The sequence below is a fragment of the Solanum tuberosum genome, unplaced genomic scaffold, assembly GCF_000226075.1.
Source record: "Solanum tuberosum cultivar DM 1-3 516 R44 unplaced genomic scaffold, SolTub_3.0 scf00116, whole genome shotgun sequence".
Taxonomy (NCBI): domain Eukaryota; kingdom Viridiplantae; phylum Streptophyta; class Magnoliopsida; order Solanales; family Solanaceae; genus Solanum; species Solanum tuberosum.
In genome coordinates, this window is record NW_006239040.1 from 320808 (window position 1) to 348641 (window position 27834).

The window sequence follows — 27834 nt, forward strand, 5'->3', positions numbered from 1 at the left end:
TATCCATTTTATGTTTTTTTTTTCACGAATATTTAATATCAGACAACTCTTAGACGAAAGAATATAAGGATAGTTTTGAATCTATACGATAAAGTAAATTAGTTTACAACAAACATAGCTGCATTTTTATTTGCATGAAAAATAGTAAAAAGTGATAGAAAATATATACTACCTATACATTATGATACACTCAAAAAGTTGAATATAACTTACCTATACATGAACTATATATTGACTATATATTATGATATATTCAAAAAGCTGAATATAGCTTAATTATACATGAAGTATATACTGATTATACATAAATTATACACTGACTATTCAATCCTCCCAACTTAATATTGCTATATAGTGAATATTATGCTATACAAATGTGTGTATTAGGTGAGCTTTAATATAAGTATCATTTGTAGAGTCTTCTATCTAGATTCAACTATATATATTTTCTAAGATTATCTTCAATAAACCCACTTCAGTAGCAGTATATACATATTTTTTTCCCTTTAATTTTCATTTCAAACAACAGTCAGAACTTAGTTATACCTTTAATTTGTCAAGAACTTGGCCTAATATTTCAGAGATTTAGCTAATATTTTAGTAGCAATTTATGTTTGTCAATAAATTTTTGATAACAAAATCCAAGATAGTGTTTTGCAACAAATAACTATGCTTTTGTAAACTTGAAAAATAACTAACGAATATAAATAAATATAAGCTCTTTGAGTATTGTTGCCTTAGTATAGCTCAAGGCCTCATTTGTACCGAATGGATTATGAAAAGTTCATTCTAACCCATAAAGAAGTCGAGGCCGATATTATTGTTGCTACATTTTCGATGGATGGAAAGTGTATATATATATATATATATATATATATATATATATATATATATATATATATATATATATATATATATATATATATATATATATATATAGCACGTTACCTGCATTGCTTTTAACTGCTTTTCAATTGGTTTTTCTGCAAATTTAATAAAAGATCTTTCTTCATTTGGTCTAACAAATATTGATGAAGAAGTATGTATGATTGAATTTGCGGAGAACCAAAATAGAAGCAGTTGAAAGCAACTCAGGTAACATGTTATAGTCCTTTTGCATACTTCTCAACAAATACACATGGCATATATATATATATATATATATATATACGAACAAAGATACATACCCAAATAGATGGTACAGATAACTCGTTCCCAAAAAATTTAATTTGTGTTTGGTGCATTTTCAGGTGAATACTACTATTTTAGGCGTGGACGACGACATAGTTAAAGAGAACTAGACTTTGGTTGTGAAGTTATTTCGGTGAAACTTCTGTTGGGATGCGAGTATGTAGATTGTTCAATCATTAACATTTACAATTCTAATCACAAAAACTAGAAGAAATTTACTTTTTTTTTCTCCTAAGAATTGTACGAAACTTTACTTTCCATAGTACTATAGTAGTTATAAGCTATGTTGCTTCGACTATCCAAAATTGTTGCCATACGTGTCACGTTCTCCAAAATGTATTACTTTTGGAGTATCTGACATGCATTCATGGTCATTTTTGAAGTGTCTGAACAACATAGATTATAGGCCTACTGTGGCTAGCTTCTAGTTTAAACTTTTTTGTACTGAATATGATTTTTGCTTAGTATTATTACTAGTAAAGGTCTTACTAGTCTAAGTTCAGGTGCAAGCTTTTTTATTTGATGACTACTGGGAGGATATTGGTATAATTGAAGCTTTCTACCATGCCAATTTGGGCATTACAGAAAAGTTAGCATCAGATATTAGGTAACGTCAACTAATAGTTTTCTGTACTTAATTACGATAGTCTATTATTGTGCTATGGTCATAGCACTAATATTATTGTCTTAAATTTCCCTGAAGCTTGTATGATCATTATGTTGGAATTAATGCATTCATACCTTTATGTTGGAATTAATGCATTCACATCCAGATGAATGATGACAAAATGCTTCTGTATGCAAAGGGGAGTGTTCCAATTGGCATCGGCAAGAATTATCACACAAAAAGAGTTATTATCGACAAGAATGCTCGTATAGGGGACAATGTGAAGGTTGGCTACCTAATCAATTTCTTATTACCCCTCAACTTTTATTATGTTTGATGAAAATCTCATTCACTCAATATATGTACCTAGTGTTCTAACTTCTAGGCAACATATAGTCGTAAGTGTGTTGACTTCTCTTGTCATCACACGAATTTTTCCTTCTTATTTTCGACAATATACATGAGCTGTGAGATCGAGTCTCTAACATGAAATTTTTGTATCGTCAGATTATTAACATCAACAATATTCAAGAAGCAGCATGGGAGTCAGACGGATACTTTATTAAGAGCGAAATTGTTACTGTTATCGACGATGCAGTAATTCCCAGTGGTACCATCATCTAAGATGGTGAAACTTGGATTCCTCTAATTTTTATTTGTTTTGCCAAACAACCATGAGTTAAAAGGACTTTTGCACTCCTTCAAGTGACTTTTTGAGTTTCTTGGTGATCAAAAGTCAATGAACCAAAAAAATTGCTTTGTGTTCTTGAAAGTTGAATATAATTATGTTAACTCGAGAAAAGTATGAAGTACTACATCCTTTTATTTACTCTGTTCATGTTGTTAGTATACGTTTCCCTCTATCGTTATCCATATAATAAGACAGAGGCCATTTTCACTCAGGAATTTTTCTATTATCAGAATTTGAACTCGAGATCTCTAATCATGGGAAAGACAGGCCTAGTTGAAGTTTTACTTTCATTGCTTTATATAGAAATAGCATAAACACAAATACAATCAAACAAAGTCTCATTATATAATCAAATGAGAATTAAGTCCACAACAAAATAGAGATTCATCACTAGTGATGTACATGGTCATTCACATTTGCTGCCGGGGAAGGATAGCCCCCACGGGGCGATGCCCTGGTGCTCCGGCGGTGGCTGCTGCCCAGGTAGTCCATCCTTTGTGTCGCTGCCATTATAATTTCAACACATCAAAAAGGTATAGAAAAACACATATACATACTATACTTTAGTACTCATGTGAAGAAATTTTGGTTCGAGATCACAGACAGATTCAGAATTTGAAGTTTAGTTTCATACGAAGAGAGATCAAGAGTAATGGTAAAAAAGGAAGAGATATAACACCTTGAGTACTTGTAGAGAAGTCTAAGAATATTCTTGCCGCTTCACCATATTCACACCAAGAATTCATGGACAACACAAAGAAAATCATCACTAACAAAACACATGTTGTGCCTTTGTTGATAGACATGCTTAATCTCCTCCTCTTCCTCACAAAAACTATATAAACTTGGCCTCCAAATAAGTTCTTTTTATAGCAAGTGTCATTCCACGAGAGGGACTCAAACTTATTCACATCAGATGTTTACGTCAAACTAATGAATATAATAATCGGTTACATAGTGGACTCATACTTGCTTATGCCACATGGCGTATACTCCTTTCGTCATGAAATACATGTTACCTCCCACCAGCAACAACTACCAGATAACTCTATCCATCAAAGTCAGAACAGATTTAAATAATCACCCTACCTAGTGTAATGTCAAAGTCTTTGTCTTTGATACGAAAAATTAGAAATCATTTTTCTCATTTTTAAAAAACATTTTGAGTTATTTTTCCTCTGAATACACCCTAAAAGTCAATCTTTTCTGCTTTTTTTTCTTCGTTTCCCCTTCTTCTTCTTTGTTAAGGGAACCCACGATTGTGACTAATGGAATGTATAATATTCTATCCTAAATTGAGTCTGAAAATTTGACCAAGTTTAATTACTTTTTTTCATTTGAAAAGTCTACTTACTTATGCTACATAATGTTATTTTTAGTTTTCATTTTTTTAAAATTGAGTTATATACGTTGTCAATAAAAATATATTGTCTAATTTCCTAAAGGCAACCATACATCTTTAAAATATATGGTTTATAATTTTGAAAATTAAACAATTACCTTTTATAACAAATAATAATAAAGATGACTTGACAATATAATAACACATTCTTTATCTTGTTTTTATTGTATTTAATCACTATATTAATATGTTTTATAAAAGATATTTAGTCCTTTAGAATAGATGTCAAAAGGATGTTGAGATCTTTAAGGGCTTGTTTGGTTGGATATAAGCTATTTTGGAATTAATTATTTTGAAATTAGTTGTTTCAAGATTAATGTTATTCTATTCTTAATGTGAATTAAAAATAACATTACATCAATCTCGAGATAACTAATTTAATTTCAAGATTTTATCCCGATCAAACATGTGATATACTCTAACTAAATTAATTCTGAAATTAGTTATATTTTATCCCTCCTACCAAATGAGCTCTAATTGTGATAATGTTCAAGAAGCAGCTAGGACGACAGACGGATCTTATTAGGTGTTAGGATATAAAATTGTGATATTTGAAAAAATAAATTAAATAAAATATATTTAAAAGTTGAAATTATAATTAGACATGCATTTAACTTGGAAAAAAAAGACGACATTTTGTGTGTGGAAAAACACACATAAAATAGGAATTAGACAATCTTTTAGAGTCTATTTTGGGCATTTAGGGGCCGCCAATTAATAGGAATTTAGACAGTTTTTTTTTCCAGTTTTTCATGTGTTAGCCTATGAATATTTTCATGATACGACTTTCAGATGATTTCTTTGCGAAACCTTGAAGGAATCCACCGTAGGGAGTTGGGGGAGTTGTACAAATAGTCTCATAATTTCTATAGTCCTTTTTGGGCAATTAGGGGCCAATTTACATAAATTAGGTGATTTTCTCAGTGTTTCGTGTGTGTTGGCCCATGGATATTTTGGTGATATGCCTTATGGACAATTTTTGGAGAAACCTTTATTGAACCCTCCGTAGGGAGTTGAGAGACCAGTACGTACAGTCTCACAATTTTTAGAGTCTATTTTAGACATTTTGGGGTAAATTTATAATAATTAGGGGATCTTCTTATTGTTCGTGTGTTAGCCCGTGGATAATTTGGTAATATGACTTCCGGATGATTTATTTGCGAAACCCTTACTAAATCCTCTGTAGGGAGTTGGGGGAGCAGTCGTAAGTCTCATAACTTTTAGAGTCCATTTGGGCATTTAGGAGACAATTTATAGGAATTAGACGATTTTCTCAGTTTTTCATGTGTGTTAGCCCATGAATATTTTGGTGATATGAGTTCCGTACGATTTCTTAGCGGAACCTTTATGGACCTTTTGTACGTCTAGTCTCATAATTTTTAGAGTCCATTTTGGACATTTAGGGGCCAATTTAAAGGATTTAGTCAATTTGCTCAGTTTTTCGTGCGAGTTAGCCCATGAATATTTTAGTGATATGGCTTCCAGACTATTTCTTTGCGAAACCTTTACAAAACCTTAACTCAATTAGGGTCCTATTTTCAAATTGAAATTGCTACATGTGTTAGTTATGTGGTACCACTTTTTGCCATGATGAAATTAATCAAGTGTTTATTTTTAAAATAATATAATACACACACCATCACATATTACTTATGTGTATTTCTCAAACTTATGATTGACAATTTATGTATGTTTCTAAACTTCCAAATAATTTAAATGTGAAACTAAAAAAAAAATATGTTTATTTTTGACATTTTACTTTTTAGCTTTATGTATTTTTTATAAGAACATTTTAAATTTACATATAAAAAATACAAAAGAAAATAACACAGAAAGGATCTTTATAAGATTTTTCTTTCATTTCAAATTATAAACCCGTCTCTAAAATTACATAGAAATTTTAAGTACATATAAGAAGTGCACACTTATATCATCCAATACAAGGGAAGTGAGTTCGAAAGAATTCATTAATGTTGCTCAAACTTTATATTTTATACATAATTAATTTCTTAAGAATTCAATAAGTTCATATTCTTAAAATAAAATCAAAAATTCATAAATTCAAAATTCTAACTAAAGACTCTGATTCAATACCGCACCTTTAGCAAAGTTGCCCCGGTTTTCCCTTATTCCGTTATCAAGGGCTGCGGTGGCGGCGTACCAACGGCTCTGTAAATCAACAAGAAAATTAATCTACTATTAGAAATCTTCTATTATATTAAAACAATAAGTATGAAAAAATAATTATAATAACAAATTTCGTACTGCCGATGACCAGGATTTGGTATAGGTGAAGGATATAAATTAACCGGGATTTGTCTGTTACTGCGACCTTTGATTAAATCCATATTTGCTTCGAAATTGACAGAAGATGACAAGTTTAAGATCTTCGATTCGCTTCGAATACACAATGATAAAATAAGAAATATTACTAGAAAATTGAGTGTAGTAATAGCAATTTTCTTCATTTTAAATGGAATGTTTTTGAGATATATGGATTGTAGACTTGTAGTTGAAAGGGAGAAGACTTATATTTGGGATTTGTTAATATTTTACTTTATAATATCCTTTTTTTTTTTAATAACGCGTTGTTGCACTTGTGGGCTGTGGCAAACTCATAAGTTTTGAGTCAAACCACTAGTGTGAGTGGAGAATAAAAAATTAGACAAACAATTGTGCACTACTATCATATTCTTTTCTACTGAAAAAATTAGGTAATTAAACAAACATATGATTAAGTAACAATCAAAAGAAATATTATATTTAAATTATCAATCATCAAAATAAGGTGTAAGGGACTGTAGTTTGAAACAAGAAGAAAAGTATGACCTCTAGTTGTTGTTACTTTCTCACTTTTCATATTGTCTTTACTTTTCAAGTTCAATCGATCTATTATGTCTACTGGCTATCTATTGTTTCAGTACTCATACTGCATTCTATATCTGTTTCCTTGATGCAGATCCTAGCGCCAGCAGTTTTCAGAGATTGAGGGTGAGCTGATGGCGTCCTAGTTCAACCTATCTCTTTTTGTATATAATATTTGGCTAGTCTTTTGTTTTCGAGACAAGTCTATACTTTTGGTCCACTTTTGAGACTTGTACTAGTATAGTAACTTTGTACTGATGTCCACTAGGTCGTGAGTTTGGATCTTGTACTTCTGACTTTCGTATATATTATTGTTCTTCTCTTTTTCGTTGTGTATCTAGTGTTAGTGTTTAAAAATTTCTTGTTGATTATTGTTTCTACCAAATATGCATGTTACTTGTCATTCTGGGATATATATCAACTTACCTACTATTGAGTTATGGTATGTGATATCATGACTCGAGTTTTCGGATCGTGACATATCTATATATATATATATATCCCGCAGCAAAAATGCACATTCACTACGTATCGTGATATATTTTTTAAAAATATTTCATTTATGAATTAACTCAAATATATATTGTTTAAATTATTTCAATTTAATAAAATAGATATAATATAATAAATTTAAATATGTTTTTATGGTCAATTTCACTAATATAAAAATAACACAAAAAAAAAGATCTTTATAAAAATTCCCCCCTATTCAAATTACAAAGGGTTATGTTCACCCGTCTCCAAAATTACATAAAAAGTACCAAGTACATATAAAAATGTATACTTATATCAATTATCATTAATATAGGAAATTGAGTTCCATAGAAATCATAAAATTTTTGTTCAACTTTATATTTTATATATAAATAATTTCTTAAGAATTCAATAAGCTCACATCCTTAAAATACGAGAATTCATAAATTTAAAATTCTAATTAAAGACTCTGATTCAATAACGCACCTTCAAAAATGTTTCCCGGTTTTTATTCTTCTAGCTTTTTCCTTATTCTATCATGGGCGGAGGCGTCGGACTAATCCTGTATATGCCATCAAGAAAATTAATTGACTATTAGAAAGCTTCTTTCATTAAAACAATATAAGTACGAAAAAATAATTATAGTAACAAAATACGTACTGTCGATAACCAGGATTTGGTATAGGTGAAGGATATAGTTTATTCGGGATTTCTCTATTACTGCGAGTGCGACCTTCAAAATTGACAGTTGAGGACAAGTACAAGTTTAAGTTTAAGTTCCTCGATTCACTTGGCAGACATAATGATAAAATAAGAAATATTACTAGGAAATTGGATGAAGTAGTAGCAATTTTCTTCATTTTAAAATTGAGTGTTTTTGAGATATATGGATTGTAGACTTGTAGTTGAAAGGAAGAAGACTCACACTTGGGAATTATTATTAATATATAAAGTATTATTCTAAAATATCTATATTTCAATAACTCGTTGTTGTACTTGTGGCAAACTTATAAGTTTTAGTCAAACCTCTATGTGTGAATGGAGAAAAAAAAGAAGGCAAAATGCACCTATCATTTCAGATTCGCGTTGCGTAGGGTCTTATTTAAGGAAATACTTCCTATCAAGGATTTTATCATATTCAGGACTTGAACTCGAAATCTTTGGTTAAGAAAAGAACAACCTCATTCGCTACATCACATTCTTTGATGGTCACCTATTATATTATTATTAAAAGTTGATTGATTTGCTCAATCATTATTATATCATACACGCGTATTGAGATTTGAACCTAACGTCTTATTCATATGAAGGAATTAACATGTTAGGCCATAATTCAACAGACTCAAATTCATCATATTATCATTATGATGCGTTGGACTTGAAATTGATGGTGTACCCTGTTGGTGCGATGAGAACTTATAATATTGTGTTCAGTTATATTGTGACTATTTTATGTGTTATGTAAGTTTTCTATTTGATGTATTCTTATATAACGGATATTAATGAAGAAAAAGTGTTGGTCTGCTTTGTTAAATATTTCTTATGTATACATAATTTAGGAAATACAGATCTTGTAAAGTTGAATATGTTACCTTCATGTATATATATTTTTTTAAATTGCTATAATATTAAAGAAAAAAAAAGGACAGAATTATATTCATTAATTATTATCATTAAAAATCATTTAGAAACAGTACGGTCCGAAAAAGAAAAAAAAAGGAACAAAACTACAAAATCATCAAATTCAGGATCAGCCTTCTTCCTTATTTCATGATCATGGGAGGTGGACTTCTAAATCTGCATTAAACACAAAAATAATAATTTAATGTTAGAAATTTTAATTAAAAAAATACTTTCTTCATTTTAATTTATTTAGTACTTTTCACTTCTTGATCGTTAAATTTAACTAATATTTGAAACTAGTTAAATGAATAAGATCAACGTAACATTTTAAAACTAAAATTTAGACATTCAAAAAAACGTCTATACGTACTGATAGCTGTGACCATTTGCCATTGGAGAAGGATTGGGTTTGAGCGTCTGCCTGATGCTGCGACCTCGCACCTGACTCGTCTCTACGAAATCGGACAAGTTTAATATCCTCGATTCGCTTTGCGTACACGATGATAAAATAAGAAATATTACAAGAAAATTAAATATACTAGTAAAAAATTTCTTCATTTTTTTTTTCCTTAGACCTTGTATGCCACACACAATTAATGTTTGTGTTAAATTGAGAAATCTGGTGTATTTGTGATTTGATATTTTGGAGTTGTAATTTATATGCATACCTCTTAAAGTACCCATTTGGCTATTTTCATTACGCGTTGTTGGACTTTACCAAATTCATATTATAATTTTTAGTCAAAACACTTATGTTTTGAATGAAAAATGTGTGGTCAAATAAGACAACGATAGTCGATATTCATAAATTATATATTATCGGCGCAAAGACAATAATATTATTTTAATTAAGGGACTGTTTGTTTGAACCATGAAGAAAATTATGACCACTACAAGACAAGATGTGAATGGGTTGCTTTGATATGTAATTTTTAAGAAATTTATATCATATATATATATATATATATATATATATAGAGTATTTACTACTTTTGTTCTAGTTTAGAATTTATATTAATTGTAAAATATTTATTTTTCTTTTATTTTAATATCTGTAAGGAAAATAACATATACTTTCCTTTTAATTGCTTATAAATAGTGATACGATTTTCTATTTGAATCTATATTCAAAATTCAATATAATACAAAGAATTATCATTTATTTTCACTTTAATCTCTTTCTAGGATAATTTCTTCGATTCCATACTGATTAATTAAAAATAAAGCAATTCCAACAAAAGAAACCAAGACAATAAAGGTAAAAATACACAGTAAAATTACACAATAGTCTATAGCTATTGCGCGCCACCTGGCCTAATCATAGTAAAATATTCAATTGTTTCTTCACGAGCTCTCCTATTTACTTATCAACGGTGGTGGAGTATAGTCACTGCGTGAACAGTAAAAATGTAAATATGTTAGATAAATCTATGATAAAACAGCAACGAAAAAACTAATTTAAAAAACGATGAATAAGTGTCTCTTAATTAATAATTAGATACATACACATGATCACGAGTATTTGCTGTTGGCGAAGGGTTGATTATAATCGGAGTTTCTCGATTACTGCGACCTCGTATAACACCTTTGCATTTAATTGAAGACAAGTTCTCCATGTCCAAGAACATCCTGGCTTCACTTTGTAAACACCATGATATAATAAGAAAATTTATAAGAACAAAATAGAAAGTAGAAGGACTAGAAACCTTGTTCATTTCTTGATATTATAAATAAATTGTGTTTTAATGTATGTAAGTAGCTAGATGTGTTTGTCATAATATATAAATGCTAATTATGGTCACATGACTCACATCACATAACTATTACCAATTAATGTCATTGGTTGAAAAAAATGTTTATTTTTATACTATATCTGAAAAGATTGTATTGACATAATACATAAATATGCTCTTTAACTTGGTTTCAGCTCATATTTATGTCCTCCAAATTTTGATGCGCACAAGTAGACACAAACTTATATAGAGTTGTACAAATAAACGCATGTATCCTATGTGACATCCTACGTGGTGTTCTATATGTATTATGTCACATAGGACTCGTGTGTTTGCTTGTTCTATTTTATACAAGTTAAAGTGTCTACTTGTGCACACCTAAAATTGGTGGGCATAAATGTGAAATGAAGTCGAGTCAATTATGTATATTATGTCCTTTTTTTTCTATTAGAATTGTAAATACACAAGAGATCTAATTTTCTCGAGATGATTTGGTATTTTTGTATTCTTTTATAAGTTTGTTTTTAGTTTTATGCACTTTTTATAAAATATTCTTCATTTTTTCACATATTTTTTTAAAAAAAAATATCATTTTTTTCCTATTTAATTTGTAAATAATCATAATAGATCATTTCCACAATTTTCTTTATAGTCATTTTGTTAATTTTTAAAAAAAAAAAAATTGGACCCTACTAACTTTAGTGTAGCCTAGACTTTTTGAATTTTGAAGTCCCTACTACATATGCAAAGTTTGATTTTTGTTTGTTTGAGGAAAATAAAAGCTACGCGGTTTTGATTATTTCTTTTACATATACGTTGACATATTCCATTGTCAGAGTGAACTAATAATATCGTTAATCAATTTCATAATTAATAAAAAGTCATATATATATATATATAAATAAATAAAGAGAACCTTAGACCCGCCTACGTGGCGCCATCAGAATTCAGGATTCCCTTTTAATTTATTTATTTCCAAAATTAGCCTTCCCTTTTCATGAAAAGTTGTAACTTTTATGAAAAGTTGCGATTTTTTTGAAGAATTGCGACTCTTATGAAGAGTTGCGACTTTTATAAAAAATTGTGATTTTTATGAAAGGTTGTGACCTTTCTGATAAGGCACAATAAATATTTGTTCACACTACCATTTGTTGTTTATAAATAGAGAGATTTCTTCTCATTTCAAAACAACGAAAATTCCGAACTACTTCTTCTTCTACATCTTTTGCACAATTAAATATTTGTGTACTTTGCTCTTGTTGAGTGACTCACTTCACCATTGTTTTTTGTATTAATACACTGGTGAATAAAATTGTCCTATCCTGAGAGGATCTATTCCTTTAAACCTCGGATACTAGAGGGGAATAATTTTCTTAAGGGTACACTATGCATTTAGTAGGCTCGATTTTTTCCTTTCTGTTTCATTCTATTGTTACAGATCCTGATATTTTTATTTTAAAGTCATTAATTTATGCTTAGTTTATTAATTATTATTTTTAAGTATATCTTTTAAACTTTGTTGTTTATGTTTCTGCAAAATTATTGTTATAAGTATTTGTTAGTACAGATTAAATAACACACGTTAATTAAGTATTTATGCAAGTTTTCTCTACTAAAATTGTTGAAAGTAGAGTAAAAGAACTCCTTAAAGATCTGTACTACCATATCTTGAAAATAAAATTCAAATTTGTTTATGTCATTGTAAACACATAAAGATCTTAAAATCTTTATCGCACCTTGATGTGCGAAGTGAACCAGGAAAATAAGACAAAAATTAATAAACTTTTGACATAAGTTCAAGGATGTGCCAGATGACCTCTAGAGGATTTTGACTAGACTGCAACCTCTTTTAATCTCAAAGAAATAGATATCTACACAATAAATTAATTGTTCATATTCAATATGAAGTATGGACAGATTTCTCAAGTTTACTGCAAGTTGTAAATATTTTTTTTGAAGTAATAGATGTGTTTTCGACACTGTGATCGAAATAGAAAATGTAGTTTCAAATTGAACTTCATCACTCTAGAATGTTGATTTTAAAAAAACACTCAAACAAACTGAATAGTTTTGTGTAATATTTTTCTCTTTCAAATATATATAATAAGTTGAATTGTTGTCCGTTATGATACATTTTCCCTTTAATTTTCATTTTAATAATTACTTATGATACATTTTAATGAGAACTTTAAAATGATATATGTAAAGCAAACGGTAGTGCTGAACTTTTACACGTTAGAATTAGAATATTTGTTCATTTTTTTCAGCCTTTTACAATTTAATTATCTCTTCACCAACGATTATTTATTTATTAGAATAATTAATATTATCGGTTGATACATTTGATTCTTCAAAAATATCAAATAATAACACCTGGAAGCAAAATGATAAATTATAAAATTAAATTAAAGATAATTGATTGAAGGATAAATGATAAGATGTTATATTTATTATTTTTCTTTGTAGTGTTTTAGTTTAAATGACTAATAAGTTTTAAGTATTATTTTCTAAATTCCATAACACTAAATTTCTATGAAATTTGCAAGAAAATATATAAAAGTCTCTTTTAGTGGTAACATTAGTGGCCGCTAATACCTATAAAAATCGCCATAAAAAAATGTTTTAGTGGCAACATTAGTCGCCGCTAATACCTATAAAAGTCGCCACTAAAAGAGTGGTTTAGTGGCAACATTTGTCGCTGCTAATACATATAAAAGTCGCCACTAAAAGAGTCTTTTAGTGGCAACATTAGTCGCCGCTAATACATATAAGAGTTGCCACTAAAAGACTCTTTTAGTGGCAACATTTGCCGCCGCTAATACCTATAATTGTCGCCACTAAAATCTCTTTTAGTGGCAACATTAGTTGCCGCTAATACTTATAATAGTCGCCACTAAAAGATTCTTTTAGTGGCAACATTTGTCGCCGCTAACGCCTATAATAGTCGCCACCAAAAATCTCTTTTAGTGGCAACATTAATCGCTGCTAATACCAATAATAGTCGCCACCAAAAGACACTTTTAGTGGCAACTCTTGTCCCCGCTAATAACTATAATTGTTGCCACGAAAAGTTTCTTTTAGTGTCAATATTAGTCGCCACTAAAAGATTCATTTAGTGGCAACATTTGTCGCCGCTAATACATATAATAGTAGCCACCAAAAGTCTCTTTTAATGGCAACAGTAGTTGCCGCTAATACCTATAATAGTCGCCACTAAAAGACTCTTTTAGTGGCAACATTAGTCGCCGCTAATACTTATAATTGTCGCCACCAAAAGACTCTTTTAGTGGCAACTTTTGTCGCCGCTAATAACTATAATAGTTGCCACGGAAAGTTCCTTTTAGTGGCAATATTAGTCGCCAGTAAAAGTCTCTTTTAGTGGCAACATTTGTTGCCGCTAATATCTATAATAGTCACCACCAAAAGTATCTTGTAGTGGCAACATTAGTCGCCGCTAATACCTATAGAAGTCACCACTAAAAGAATGTTGCCATTAATATCTATAATAGTCGCCACTAAAAGAATATTTTGAGTTGCATGTATTCAGGATCATCGACAGGAGCTTCGTTGATACCACATAGAGTTCGAGTTAGCTATGGTGAGCCTCCTTGCTTTCGGAGGATTCCATTTACTTTCAGTTGTTAGGAGGTCGTGGGTCTTGTGTCCCGACTTCCATCTTTATCATTTTGAGGCTTCATAGATAGACAGTAGAGTTTCAGAAGTCTGTTCATTTATTTTATTAAATGTTTTAAAGAATTAAGTTGCCTATTTTATGGCGAGTTGAATATATTATATTATTCAGAGTTTTCTTTTGAGTTAAAGCTTTATATTTGAGTTTAATGAATTTTATTCTTTTTTTAAACTTTTGTATGCTTAAGTTAGTCTTCCGCTTGTAGTCAGCCAGGATGAGGGTTCGCTTGGGGACCAACAATGGTTCTCGAGTGCCGGCCACGTCCAGGGTGTAGGCTCGGGTCGTGACACATACATTCCCTAATCATGATGAAATTGCAAGTGGTTGAGTATATACTCACTCTGTCTTATATTAATTGATCAAGTATTCACGAGTTCGCTTGAGGACCAGTAATGGTTCTTGAGTGCCGATCACGTCGAGGGTGTAGGCTTGGGTCGTGACAGTCAAATCATTTAATTTCTGTTGAAATGTTCTTAAAACCTATAAAAAAATTACTTTTTTTCTTATAACAGTCGATTATTGGAAAGGTTATTCAAAAGTTTAGAAATATTATTTTTGCCCGCACAAAGCACGGGTAAATTACCTAGTTTGTTAATAAAAAGATTTGTTTGAGAAGCACAAAAAGTTTTAGGGGTTTTGCCTTCCATCAAGGTTTGTCTTAACAATGTGACAAAGTTTATTGATAAGTGAAGAAATCTCAATCACACCACTCGTTAGTGGTTGAGTCACCTTGTTTAAGCGATGATATCAAAGGGGCGTGACGCCCCTTCACTGAAAATTACATTATGTATAGTAGGATTTAAAAAAGAAATATGTATATATAATATATATAATAATAGACAGAATTTATAGATAAACATTTTAACGTGACCTCAATTTTCATTTTGACCATCTAAGCACCTTAACTTGATGTGTTTGGCTTTTTCGTGTGTTTTATAATTAATATTTTGACTCAATAAAAATCATGGAGTTCTACCCTAAATTTTGGAGTTGTCTAAATATCGAGTAGCATAACTGTACAAGATAATTCAATAATTAATATTCCCGCATCCCATTTTATGTGAAGGTGTCACTATTCAAAAAGTCGAACATTTTTTTTATAGTTATAATTTTTTTCATTTACTTAAAAAATAAATCATTAACTAAGATATGTATTACTTTTCATATATTTTATTTTAGAAATTTTAAAAATTTATATTTAAAATTTGCTTTTGTCATCCATGAATAATCAACTATTTCCGCTATACCAACTGCCCTTTCAAACCACAAATTGTGCCAACTAACAAAGTACTACTAACTAACAACAAAAAGAGAAAATTTTGGAAGAAAAAAAGTTTCTGACAAAAAAAAAAATTAAAATCACAAATTAATGAAAGAAAAAGAAGAAAAAGGAAATTTTGTAAAGAAATTTGAAGATTTGTAATGTCAATGCACTAAAAATCAAAATCTCCTCATTAGGTGCGTTTTTTTTTTTTTTTTAATTTATTAGAAATGTGTATTCCTGTTTTAAGTTTTTTTTTTTTTTTTTGTTTATTGTTGTTAATGGAATTTTTTTGCAGAGAAAGAGCCATTAGTGGATGATCATTCAAATTTTTAAGGGGCAAAGTCCCATCTTGAAGTGAGTTTCTTTCTTTCTTTCTCTCAATAGACTAAAATGGTGTTTTGATTGAACCATAAGATCCGTATTGTGATTTCAGAATCATTGCAAAAAGAATCGTCACATTTCGAGTTCGTATGAGAGAAATGTGATCTTTTTAGTGTGTATTGTCATATAACAGAAGCCGCAAGTTTAGGTAGAAAGAACAACTAGTGTCAGAGATGTTGAACTTTACATGAAGGGAATGAGTGCCTTGATTGAATGGAATTCGGAATCCAAGTAGATTAGATTAAAGCAAGTATGAGTTCAAATGAATGCCTTAATGGAATAGAATCCGAGATTTAAGTAGATTAAGTTAAGGCAAGTATGAGTACAACCTTTTTCTCGTTGAGTTAGGATCAATAGCCGTTCGACCTGAGGAAAGTGTGGTCAGATTCAGAATCCCTAATGTCTTGCCTTCTAATGCACCAACTTATGGCATCACTACCTAGTGGGATGGTTGAGATCTTTCTAACCCTTTACCAGATGTCTCGGATTTGAACCCTTATGAATGGAGAACCCTCTTGGTGGGGAGAACTTCATGTTAATCGAGCATATATGGTGCCACTAATCTACGGATTAGTAGTCCAGTGGGTTTCAAACACGGGATGCCTAAAGTAGTATGTAGGAAATATGGCATCAGATGCGGATTCAGGATTTGAAGTTTAGGAGTTCCGAAGTTGTTATATGTACATATTCAGTGTATTTCTCGACAAATATACAAGATTTAGACCAAAATTACTAGGTTCTGTCGAACCCACAATACTTCCCATGCTAGCTTTGTCTAACATGTCCTTAATGATTATGCAAGCAGAAAGAAATGCACTTAAGATGATGAGAAGCAAATGCACCGTTGATGGTTAGAATTGAATGTATGAAGAATCAATGCCTATTTTCTTTATCAGTTAATTTACTTTATCGTTCATGATCAAAAACTCTTTTCACGATCAAAAACTTTATCGTTCTGTATATCTATGATTGTCTCCGAGTGAACGAAAATATCTTTAATAGAATATGATTTGTCCTTCTTCATCACATCTAATGAAGTGACCTTTGCTGGTTCAGATGGGATCATCAGAACAAAGAGCAGTACTTCAACTTGAGGATGAGAACCTTGTCAGATTAGAGCATTTTGATAGAAAGGCATCTTCTTTGGGCACCGCTCCTCAAAGATCTTCTTATGATCTCGAGGCAGATGATGACAGTCATAAAAGTATATTGTATAGCATACGAAGGAACATTAAGATTTTTTTTTTCTCCAACAAGTTAAACATACTTGTACCTTGTGGCCCTTTAGCAATACTTGTCGATGAGTTAACTGATCAACATGTGAGTTGTTAAACTATTTTCGGACAAAAAAAAATTCTGCTCTTTATAGAGCTTGCTGACATTGTTTTCTTGTTAAATATTTCAGGGATGGACATTCATACTTAGCTTGTTAGGCATCATTCCCCTTGCAGAGCGTTTAGGTTGGGCCACAGAGTAATTCTCTACAACCAATGTCTACAACACGTTGCATGAGTAAATCATAACAATCAAAGAGGAATTGAACGTATAATCGCAAAGACATGCCAGCATTTCTTGACATGTTCACGCATCATGCATAGTTCTTAACCGTGAAATGGAAGTTCTTTTGAGCTAGATGAGATCACACTTATTTATCTCTGTTATGGAAAGACAATAGCTTCCTGATCTTTTTCTCTGTTTAAAAAATGTTAACATTACACATCGTGTTTGGAGCATAAGCTGAAGATTACTTACTTGGTCTATTTATACTGTTGTACATTTTCCAAAAATGTAACTAATACGTTTTCGGTTTCATTCTTTGTATAGGCAGCTGGCTTTTTTTACTGGACCTACAGGTAGTTTTGTCTTTAACTGTGGCATCCCTCATCTCCATATCATTAATTTTACTCGAGTATACGATATATAGAGGCATTAACTTTTTGTATGTTCTTTTCTTTTGGTCTTTAAATTTTCATTTGGGATGCCAATTTATATGTGCGATAAAATATGCAGACTAGTAAGAAGGAATAGGCACTAGTTCATTTCTCGTCTGCACCCTAATGGTAGAAGACATGAATAAATGTTTATGTCGTCTCACACTATATAGTATTTTCGTCACATATTTTTCAAAGCGAGATAGAGAACTCTATCAACCTGTTTCCCTTTCCCTGTAATTGCACTCTATTTAGCCAATATCATCTTGATTAATCTGCAGTTACAAACTTTTACAGTCGGAGGACTTCTAAATGCCACTTTTGGAAACGCGACAGAGTTGATAATATCAATGTATGCTCTGAAAAGCGGAATGATTCGTGTAGTGCAGCAGTCACTATTGGGCTCAATTCTGTCCAATACTTTACTAGTGCTTGGATGTGCATTTTTTGGCGGTGGAGTTGTTCATTCTAATAAGGAGCAACTTTTCGACAAGGTATATTTTTATCACTCTCCATATATGTGTTTTATGTACACCAATATCAGTAATAACTTTGTTCAAGCTATATGTCGAGGGATAACACTTGGATAATTGGATTTTTATTTTTAAATTTTCTTTGTTAGGGAACTGCAGGGATGAATTCAGGGTTGCTTTTAATGGCAGTTATGTGCTTGTTGTTCCCCGCTGTCCTCCACGTTACACACACTGAAGTGCATTTTGGGAAGTCAGAGTTGGCACTTTCCAGATTTAGCAGCTGCATTATGCTTATAGCATATGGTGCATATCTATTTTTTCAGCTGACCAACCAAAAGAATCTTTACATGCCGATGGCCGAGGTTGTGGTTCTTCATTTTCCAGCACAGCCTTGTATAAATGGTGTTACCCTATACACATAACTGTATGTTTATACAAAGTTCAACTTGGAATATCGAAGTGAAAGTTTAAAATGAAAAACTGGAAAAATAATGATAGTTGCAGCCAAGATTTCTGAAGGTTGGAATATGCATTAGCCTTATTCTTCCTAAGGTCGCATCTTGTCTCATAGTCGAAATGCTCCAACTTGTGGACTATAGTGTATCTAGTCTTCTGTTTTTAAGCTTCCAAAAGTTTGTAAGATATTTGATTTTTATTCTTGTTCATTCCACCTTGAAAACTTGCTAAGGCAAAACAATGTTGTCTTGAGAACATCTAATGGGATTAGAGAAAACAAAGAATCCCATCTCTGTTACTTTCCTCCTTTATTATCTCTTAAAGGCTACAATGAGCTGTACGTTTACGTCCAATCTTCCTTCATGAATTTGTTCACCTCTGAGTTTAGTACAATTTCAGGAAGAGGATCATATTGATGGAAGTGCAGATGATGAAGAAACTCCGGAGATATCGAAATGGTGGTCAATCCTATGGCTTTCTGTTATGACACTATGGATAGCAGTCCTATCAGAGTACCTAGTTAATACCATAGAAGTAAGTGCATCCTACTAACCTTTTCTCTTTTTTCGGTTTTGCAACTCAGTGTTCTTTCTGCAGAACCATCTAGCTTTTCGAAATATCGAGAATCTTCTTTTTCTCCTTGTTCTTTCAAAATTTACTGTTATGAGATTTATATGATTGAACTTATCCAGGTTTTACTTTTTCTTGACTCAACAAAAAAGGTCCTTTTACATAGAATATGTCAAAAAGGAAAAAACGAAAACTATGTACAACTATGTTGCTCGGACTCTCCAAAAATGTTGCCTCACCTGTGTCGGATTCTCCAAATATGCACTACTTTTGGAGGATCCAACACCCACCCGTCGGCATTTTTGAAGAGTCCAGAAACATAGGTGTACAGAGATTCTACTCTACTTTTAGTCCTCTCTGTGTTAAACAACAGGAAAGTATTTGAACACACTAAGAAATGTGTCTAAGTATTTTTTTATTTGTGTTCTTTGAGCCCCTCTAACAATAAACATATATGACAATGTTTTCAGGGGGCATCTGTTGAGATGAATATTCCTGTAGCATTTATAAGTGTGATAGTGCTTCCCATTGTTGGAAACGCTGCGGAGCATGCTGGAGCTGTCATGTTTGCCTGCAAAGACAAGCTTGTACATTCTTCACCTTTCTTCCTTACAAAAGCTAACGATTTACAATCACCATCCCTCATTTATGTAGTGTCTGTGCAGGATATATCTTTGGGAGTGGCAATAGGTTCATCAACACAGATTGCCATGTTTGGGGTAGGTAATTAACATATCAGAGTTTCTGTATCATGAATTACGCCAATAAGGAACTTTAGTCATTACTTTTGTTCTATTTAATCAAGATATGAACGTATCACCCTAGCTGCTTCGTAGTTACATAAGACACTTCACTTGTTCATTTCTTATTTCAAGAAGGCACAATACATAAACCGGCACTCAAACTTGGCCTCCATTGACAAGTAAAGCAATGTAATTTTCAGAATGCACATCTAGACACCTCAACTTGTCTCCACTGTGTCAGTTGAACACTCCAACTTACAAAAATGATTATCTAGACACCTCCAAAATTTATGTGCCATGTCAGCGTAGGGTGTCCATGAAACACAGCGGGGTCTAGTTGAGGTGTTCAGTTTTCATTTGATACCAAGTTGAGGTGTCTCGATGTGCGCTCTCAAAGTTGGAGTATTGCAGCTGAGGCCAAGTCAGTTTATGTATTATGCCTTTCAAGATATACAAAAAGTATCTTGTCGTTTCCATGTTTATCTCCTTCAATAGCCTGTCAAGTGCAAGTAAATGAAGAAAAGAATATATTACCTGTGTTCTAATTTTGACTGCTATCTTTTTTCTGCTTGGTAGCTTACACCCGTTTTCGACTGTTCTCTTGCTACAGATCCCATTCTGTGTTGTAGTAGGATGGATAATAGGCTCACCGATGAATTTGGACTTCCAAATGTTTGAAACAGCTACACTGTTTATGACTGTCCTTGTAGTAGCTTTCATGCTGCAGGTATCCCATAATTTAAACTCTTAAAATAATGGTAAATAAGAGTTCTTTCCAGATTTGAAGATTTGCTCTCCTTTTCACCTCTTCATCCTTTTCATTTCCTTCTGTTCTGCTTCATTATGGGTGTACATGAATGCAATGGTCGGAATGTACATTTTTTATGCTGCATCCTTGCAATTAAATGATTTTTTTTTTCTACAGGACGGGACGTCTAATTACTTTAAAGGGCTGATGCTCCTTTTCTGCTATCTGATAGTTGCAGCAAGCTTCTTTGTACATATAGATCCGGAGTCTATACGTGAGTTTCCTCCCTCTCTTCGTGCAATTCTTATATGGTAGCTTGTGATATTTGTTGTATTTATACTTACCAGCATTGGTAATTGCTGTTACTACTTACTAGCATTAAATAATCTAATATACTTTGCTTTATTGTTATCAGATTAATTGAGCATCTCTTCTGTTGTTCGATTAAATAAATACTTGACCATGTGAAATCTTGTTAGGACATATTTTCGGTGATGTGTGCTTTCCGTTTTTGACTTACGATGAGAAAAACCTTAAAGGTATCCATGTACACTATAGACCTTTTCCACGACCTTTATATTACTAATATGAGACACTGTATATCTCTAACACCCTCCCCTTGCGTATAACTTGATTCCAAGATTTAGACTGAAGATAGAACGGATCCAACAGGCTGAGAAGTAGGCTTGAAGATGTTAATGACTCAATGACTGATTCGGGATACGAAAGTTCAATTCTCTGCCTGGTAGATTATTGATAGGACAGTCGGAGAGTAAGTATGCAGTTAATTCAGTTACTAGAAAATCCAAGTTCAAAAATCTAGCATTTGGCTTAGGAGAGCTTAGAGATTCTAAACTATATATGTAACGCAATCTGTGCTTGTTTCTATGCTGCTCGAACTCTCCAACTATGTTGCTGCACAAGGGTTAGTTCCTTCAAAAATGCACTACTTTTGGAGGATCGACATGCAACTGTTGGCATCATTGAAGAGTCCGAGCAACATAGTTGGTTCTACCTCAAGTTGAACACTAACCAGGGATCATAGTAGAATTGGAAAGACAATACGTGTAATTGAGAGTTGATGCTTAAAGGAACTAATTTGATTCCCTCATAATGGAACCACTCAAGGATTCTATGAATCTTTTTTTTTTTTATGACAAGGGAAACCCGCAACTGCTACCATTTGGATGCACACAGGGTAAAACCCCCGCTCCTATGCAATAGCTCGCAAACCACATAGGAAAGGTAACCCATACACTAGGCAAGCCCGGCGCAACGAGCTCGACCCAGAAGGCAAACCCCTTGCTTTCGCTGGCAAGGGGTTTCGAACTTGAGACCTCCAACATGGAAGTCCCAAGCCCAAACCACTGGGCCACCCCGAAGGGTAAGCGTGTGATCATCTCATCTAAAGCTTAAGTTGTTAGAGAGAACACATATTTAATTACTTAGTTATGTTTCCACGCATTTGAAATTCCAAACATTGATTGAAGACAAATTGACTAAGAGTACTGAATGCAAACATTAAGATATGCGGTTCTTTAGGCAATTTATAGGCATGAAATTTAGCTTGATAATATTTTTTTATTTTTTTTTTATGACAAGGGAAACCCGCAACTGCTACCATTTGGATGCACACAGGGTAAAACCCCCGCTCCTATGCAATAGCTCGCAAACCACATAGGAAAGGTAACCCATACACTAGGCAAGCCCGGCGCAACGAGCTCGACCCAGAAGGCAAACCCCTTGCTTTCGCTGGCAAGGGGTTTCGAACTTGAGACCTCCAACATGGAAGTCCCAAGCCCAAACCACTGGGCCACCCCAAAGGGTAAGATTCTATGAATCTTATATCTGATGCTTCTATAGTTTCTCCTATTTTTTCTTTTTGTGAATTCCTGTACATAGACCTGAATTCTATGTTGCTCAGATTCTCCAAAAATGTTGCCGCACCCATGTTGAATCCTCCAAATATACACTATTTTTTTATGATCCGACATGCACTCATCAGCATTTTGAAGAGTCAGGGCAACATAGCCAGAATTAAGTTTACATAATACTCATCGGACTACCTTGACAAAAGCAGTTGTTGAAACTTGAAAGACATAAGGAATGCAAAATCTGAAGGGATTTTCATTCATTAGAACTTGCACAGTTACAAACTTATAATCCAGTTAGAAATTATTCCTTCCTTGAGAAATTGATCTAAAGAAACAAGAAAATAGAAAATAAACGGAATGCGAAAGGAAAAAAAAAACATAAGGTTATGAGTTCAAGTAAATCTTCAATAAAAACTTAATGTCGCCTCGTCCCTCAATATAATTCATTTTCTCTCAGGTCATCTCCTGAAAAGCAGAGAAATGAACAGAATATTAGTAGATGAAAAATGGTGTTGGAAAGTAAAACGTCGACTATGCAGTACCAGAATCACATGGAAGATGGCTCACCAAAATCCCTAGGCATCTTGCATTTATAACATTCTGCTCTACTGGCATAGTTGTGCGTACCACATCCTAATCTGGCAGATACAAGAAGGAACTTATGTTAGCCAGTAGTAATTATAGAGGACTTTTAATGCTTCTTTTTTTCGATCTCTTTATACAATGTTGGAATGGGATGAGCTCAGGAGCCACAGACGGAGTTATGATTTTGAGTTTATGAGTTCTGAATTCTAGAAAAAGATAGATTTTTGGGTTCTAGATAAATTATTTATACATATTAAGTGAATCTTTAGACACAAATACATGGTTTGGACCAAAGCTATTAGTTTTTGCCATATCCGTAGACAGGCTTGTAGCTCCGCCCCCTGAATGGAGTGACATGAACAATGAGGATTCATGTTGCCGACCAAAATTGTTTTACTCATAGATTGTTGTTATAGAGTTGATGTGAACTAACCTGCTGCAAATCCAATCACCACTCTTCCAACCAGGACAAGCACTTGCATCATATCCATAACCTGTTGATGCTATCATTCCCGCCCCGTTACCATAATAATCACTTTTTAAGGCACCACATCTATAACAGCTTGTTCTGCTTGCGTAGTTGTGAGAACCGCAGTTTATGGCACTGCAATACCAGTCTCCAGCTAGGACTTCTGTTTTGTTTAGTCCATACATGTAAACATCGGTCGTTGTTGCATATTTGGAACAGCTACATCGTTGGCATGCATCCCGTTTCTTGAAATTTAGGTGTTGGCATGCAGCACACATCCAATCTCCTTCCATGCTCATTTTCTGTCCGTAAATCTGGAAATGAACATGAAAAGATTATGAGAGAAAATTTTAATATGGGAACCCAAATAGTCCATTGTAAGAGGCATGTAATAGGCCATTGTAAAAGGCATGCAATAGGCCATTGTAAGAGGCATGTGCAGCAACCATTAAATCCTATCGGACACACATCTTTGAGGCTTTGTCCTTACATGGTTATAGCTAGAATTGCATTTTTCTTACACATGAACAGTCATTTCATTCTAGAAAGAAATTTCTTTGCACAAAAATCTTGTATTGAAGGTGTAAGTTTTTGAAAAACTTGCATTAAAGACAGTAACTTTTTTGTGTAAAAGCTGGAACGCGAAGAAATTTAGTTCCAATATTAGATAATGAAATGCTACACAACGTGAAAACATGATGAATTCCTCACCTAAAAAGAGTGAAGGACTTGAAGAACTGAGCTTCTCGACTAGACGTAAACTATGTTGGAGCTGGTAATTTTGGTGTATGGTCCGGGGAGGTTTATATAGTTGGAAAAACTCATTATTGGGTCCCAAAAAAGTTCTTTTTGATCTGTTTTGAGCTTTAGACAGTTTACTTAAATGGGATCCTCAAGATAGCACAAATGTTCCAAAAAAGATTTGGATGAACCTTCTACCTTCCTAAGAGGCACATACAACCTCGGCGTATCAGGTTCATCTGAATACAGTACTTTCGATGCATAGTTTAAATCTATGGTTAAAACTACATCAAATAATATATTTGAACCCATAATATTAGAAACACAATGAGTTCAATGCTAAGAACTTCAAAAGACTGAACTCATAGAGTTTAAATCCTGGATTCGCCTATGACTTTCATTACTTCTCAAGTCTAGAGTTACGGCTTCCTAAATTTGTCAACTGTTAACTTCATGCATTTGAACACATGCATATTATGCAAACATCTCTCTATTCCTAAATATTCTTCAATAATTTTAACTTTCTTTCTGGATTGGAAAAAAGTAGAGAAAATTTAGGGAATAGAATCCAAAGACAGACTAAAACAGTGATTTTTTAAACAGAAAAAAAAAGGCTTTTTATCAACAGAGATATTTAACAGAAAGGGCCACTAATTTGAAAGATAAAAGACATGATTAATTAAGAATTAGTTCTGGTTGTCTGGACCCTAGGAGATATGCTATGGAATTGAAACTACATAATTATTTTTCCATGGAATCTGACCTTTCCAAACTACTGAAAAATCTAATAGTAGAATACATTGAACGCGCATTCATGATATAAACTTGATAAGTTCAATCTTTAAGGTCCCTATTGCTGAGTCGATTGCATTTTTGGAATTGTTGCTTTGACATGTTAGTGATTTTTCATATGTATATTTATGGTTCGTCTTGAAAATGATGTGTTAAGTTGAACCTATTAAATGTTTGGTGATCCGTTCGCCTCTGGTTGGGGTTACCAAATGGGGCTTTTCTCTTGAGCAAATCCGGTATAGGTTTAGAACGAGTATAGTTTAGTATAGCTATATAGACCCGCCTTGCCTTCTCCTTATGGGGGAGTTTTTGGGACTTAAATGAGGGATTGGACATCATTTTTGCCATGATCAAGTCCAGAACCTCCAAAATGTGTATGTATTATAAGAACCAGGTGAAAATGTGAAGCTTTAAAATGCATATTTAAATTATCTTCATAATACTACACTAGAAGCAAGCATTTCAATCTGTTTAATAAGATACTAGATGGTGATTGAGTATGATATTGTAAAGATATGACACCTGAGCCTAACTCAACCCCGAAAGCTAGCTCATGAGGGGAGACCACCAATCCATTCGCCAACCAATGTGAGACTTTTACCCACTCTAACACCCCCTTCACGCCCAGGACCGAGAGTCCAAACGGGGATGGACCTGGCTCTGATACCATGTAAAAATATGACACAAGGCAACGAGATGGCTTTCACCGGACCTTAAAAAGGTGGATCTATTCGATCATGTTGGTAGTTGCAAAGACTTCATGTTGTTGAATAATTGTTTGAGTTTTATCGAGTACCTCATTTGATTCGGTTTTCATTATAATACAATGTGTTGTATCTGACTTTGCAGAGGACAAGCCACAAAAACATATAGGATAAATGAGTAATTTTGTGCTAAAGCTGAAGGCCTAACAAAGAATTTCTTGAGAAGAAGAGTTCCCTTTGACAATACTGAACAATGATTTTGATAAAGATTCATCTATCTTGTTATTGCTCAAGGTTTAGTTTTCTCCTAAGTTGCGCAAACTCTTCATTTTGATCCCACACCAGTGTCAGATTCTCCAAAAATACACTACTTTTGGAGAATCCGACACATACCTGCTGACATTTTTGAAGAGACCGAGCAACATAGGTTTTCTCTATCCATTTAATCGAGCAGCTAGCTTCTTGCTTTCGCAGTTTTGATATGCCTACGCGTGTTATTAGGCTCTATAGTATCATGGATGATGAATTGTTTTTTTTTTTTTTGCCTTTGAAATGGCTGAATGTAAGTAGTATCAAATTAGATTGTAAGCAGAATGTAAGGTTCATTTTTTTAACATTATTAAAGCAGGATGCATTATTTTTGTCATCCCAAAGTGATTTATGATCTCTGCAACAAAATATTTGCATGGTGAATGAAATCATTTGTTGATTGGAAATATTATGTATAAATCATATAGACAAGATATTGAAAAAATGCTATAGAATATGTCACATGGAGAAAATTTTAATCCCGCGTTTGAAGAATATGATGTAAATAGGCTATTTTAATGCAAGTATTAGTGTATGCTTTCACGAATATATCACATGGAGACAATTTTCCTATTGGAAAAGAGGAAAGATAATTGCTATGTGAACATGGACTAATAGTAACTTCTTTTTTCTTTTTCTTTTTTATGAAAGTTCTGTATTTACACTCAATGGCTTTAAAAGGTAATGTCAAAAGAATAGAGCAGTTTGATGTGTTTTATCGGGATAACACATAAACGTGTCTTTTAACTTGCTTTTTTCATTGACATTTATGTCCTTCAATTTTTGGTGTAGGCATTTAAATTTGTATAGAATTGAGCAAGTAGACACGCTTATCCTATTGGAGTTCTATGTGGCATCCTCCGTGTACTATGCCACGTAGAACATGTGTCTCTTTGTTTCATTGTTTACAAGTTTAAGTGCTTATTATACGCATTCAAAGTTAGAGAACATGAATGTCAGTTGAGGCCTAAGTAAAAAGTATATGTATGTAATATGCCTACTTTATATTTTAGCATAGAAGTAACTGATGGCAAGCTGTATGAACATTTTGATCAAAGTCCATTTAATTTTAATTTTGATTTTGACTCTTAAGAGAGCATTAACAAAATAGATGCCAAAAATGGATGATAGAGACTGATGATTTTTATTTTTATTTGTGATCTAAAATAGATATTTCTATAATGGATAGTGGAGATACAGTTTCTATCGCGGGAAAAAATTACTCGCACCTAATATTTGAATTAACTTTATAAGTATATCACACATCCTATTACCTAATTATGATAAATCAATATAAACTTTAACCTCAATATATCACTTAATCATAATTCTATTATGGTTCAGTATAAATATAAAAATGTAAGTTTTTTTCCATGACAACATAGCTCCTTGAATTATTTTTCAAGCTCTTATTTTTATAGCTTTAACCATGTTTATTATAGGTGACTAATCAAAATCATTGTCATATCCTACTCAGTGGAATATGAAGATACTTACCATAGAACAAGTCAATCTAG

The 27834-nt window shown here is 32.6% G+C and overlaps 2 protein-coding genes and 1 long non-coding RNA gene across 3 annotated transcripts; 1 reads left to right on the forward strand and 2 right to left on the reverse strand.

The window, feature by feature from the left end:
- Nucleotides 1-2759: 2759 nt before the first annotated feature.
- Nucleotides 2760-3578, reverse strand: LOC102593254 (uncharacterized). Its single transcript, XR_367474.2, has 2 exons — nucleotides 3169-3578; nucleotides 2760-2992 (listed from the first exon to the last, which is right to left on the reverse strand). It is a non-coding gene; the product is annotated as an uncharacterized lncRNA (long non-coding RNA).
- A 12190-nt stretch (nucleotides 3579-15768) lies between these two features.
- LOC102604967 (vacuolar cation/proton exchanger 3-like) lies at nucleotides 15769-26182 on the forward strand. Its single transcript, XM_015309814.1, has 13 exons — nucleotides 15769-15772; nucleotides 15876-15895; nucleotides 16979-17242; nucleotides 17328-17395; nucleotides 17747-17775; nucleotides 18151-18347; nucleotides 18476-18688; nucleotides 19182-19316; nucleotides 19823-19939; nucleotides 20018-20071; nucleotides 20706-20822; nucleotides 21021-21117; nucleotides 26154-26182. The coding sequence occupies exons 1-13, from the start codon at nucleotides 15769-15771 to the stop codon at nucleotides 26180-26182; spliced, it is 1344 nt and encodes a 447-aa protein (XP_015165300.1).
- LOC102605304 (zinc finger Ran-binding domain-containing protein 2-like) lies at nucleotides 23038-24081 on the reverse strand. Its single transcript, XM_006350067.2, has 3 exons — nucleotides 23736-24081; nucleotides 23285-23355; nucleotides 23038-23182 (listed from the first exon to the last, which is right to left on the reverse strand). Exons 1-3 carry the CDS (start codon nucleotides 24068-24070, stop codon nucleotides 23151-23153), a joined length of 438 nt encoding a protein of 145 aa, XP_006350129.1. The 5' UTR covers nucleotides 24071-24081; the 3' UTR covers nucleotides 23038-23150.
- Nucleotides 26183-27834: the final 1652 nt, after the last annotated feature.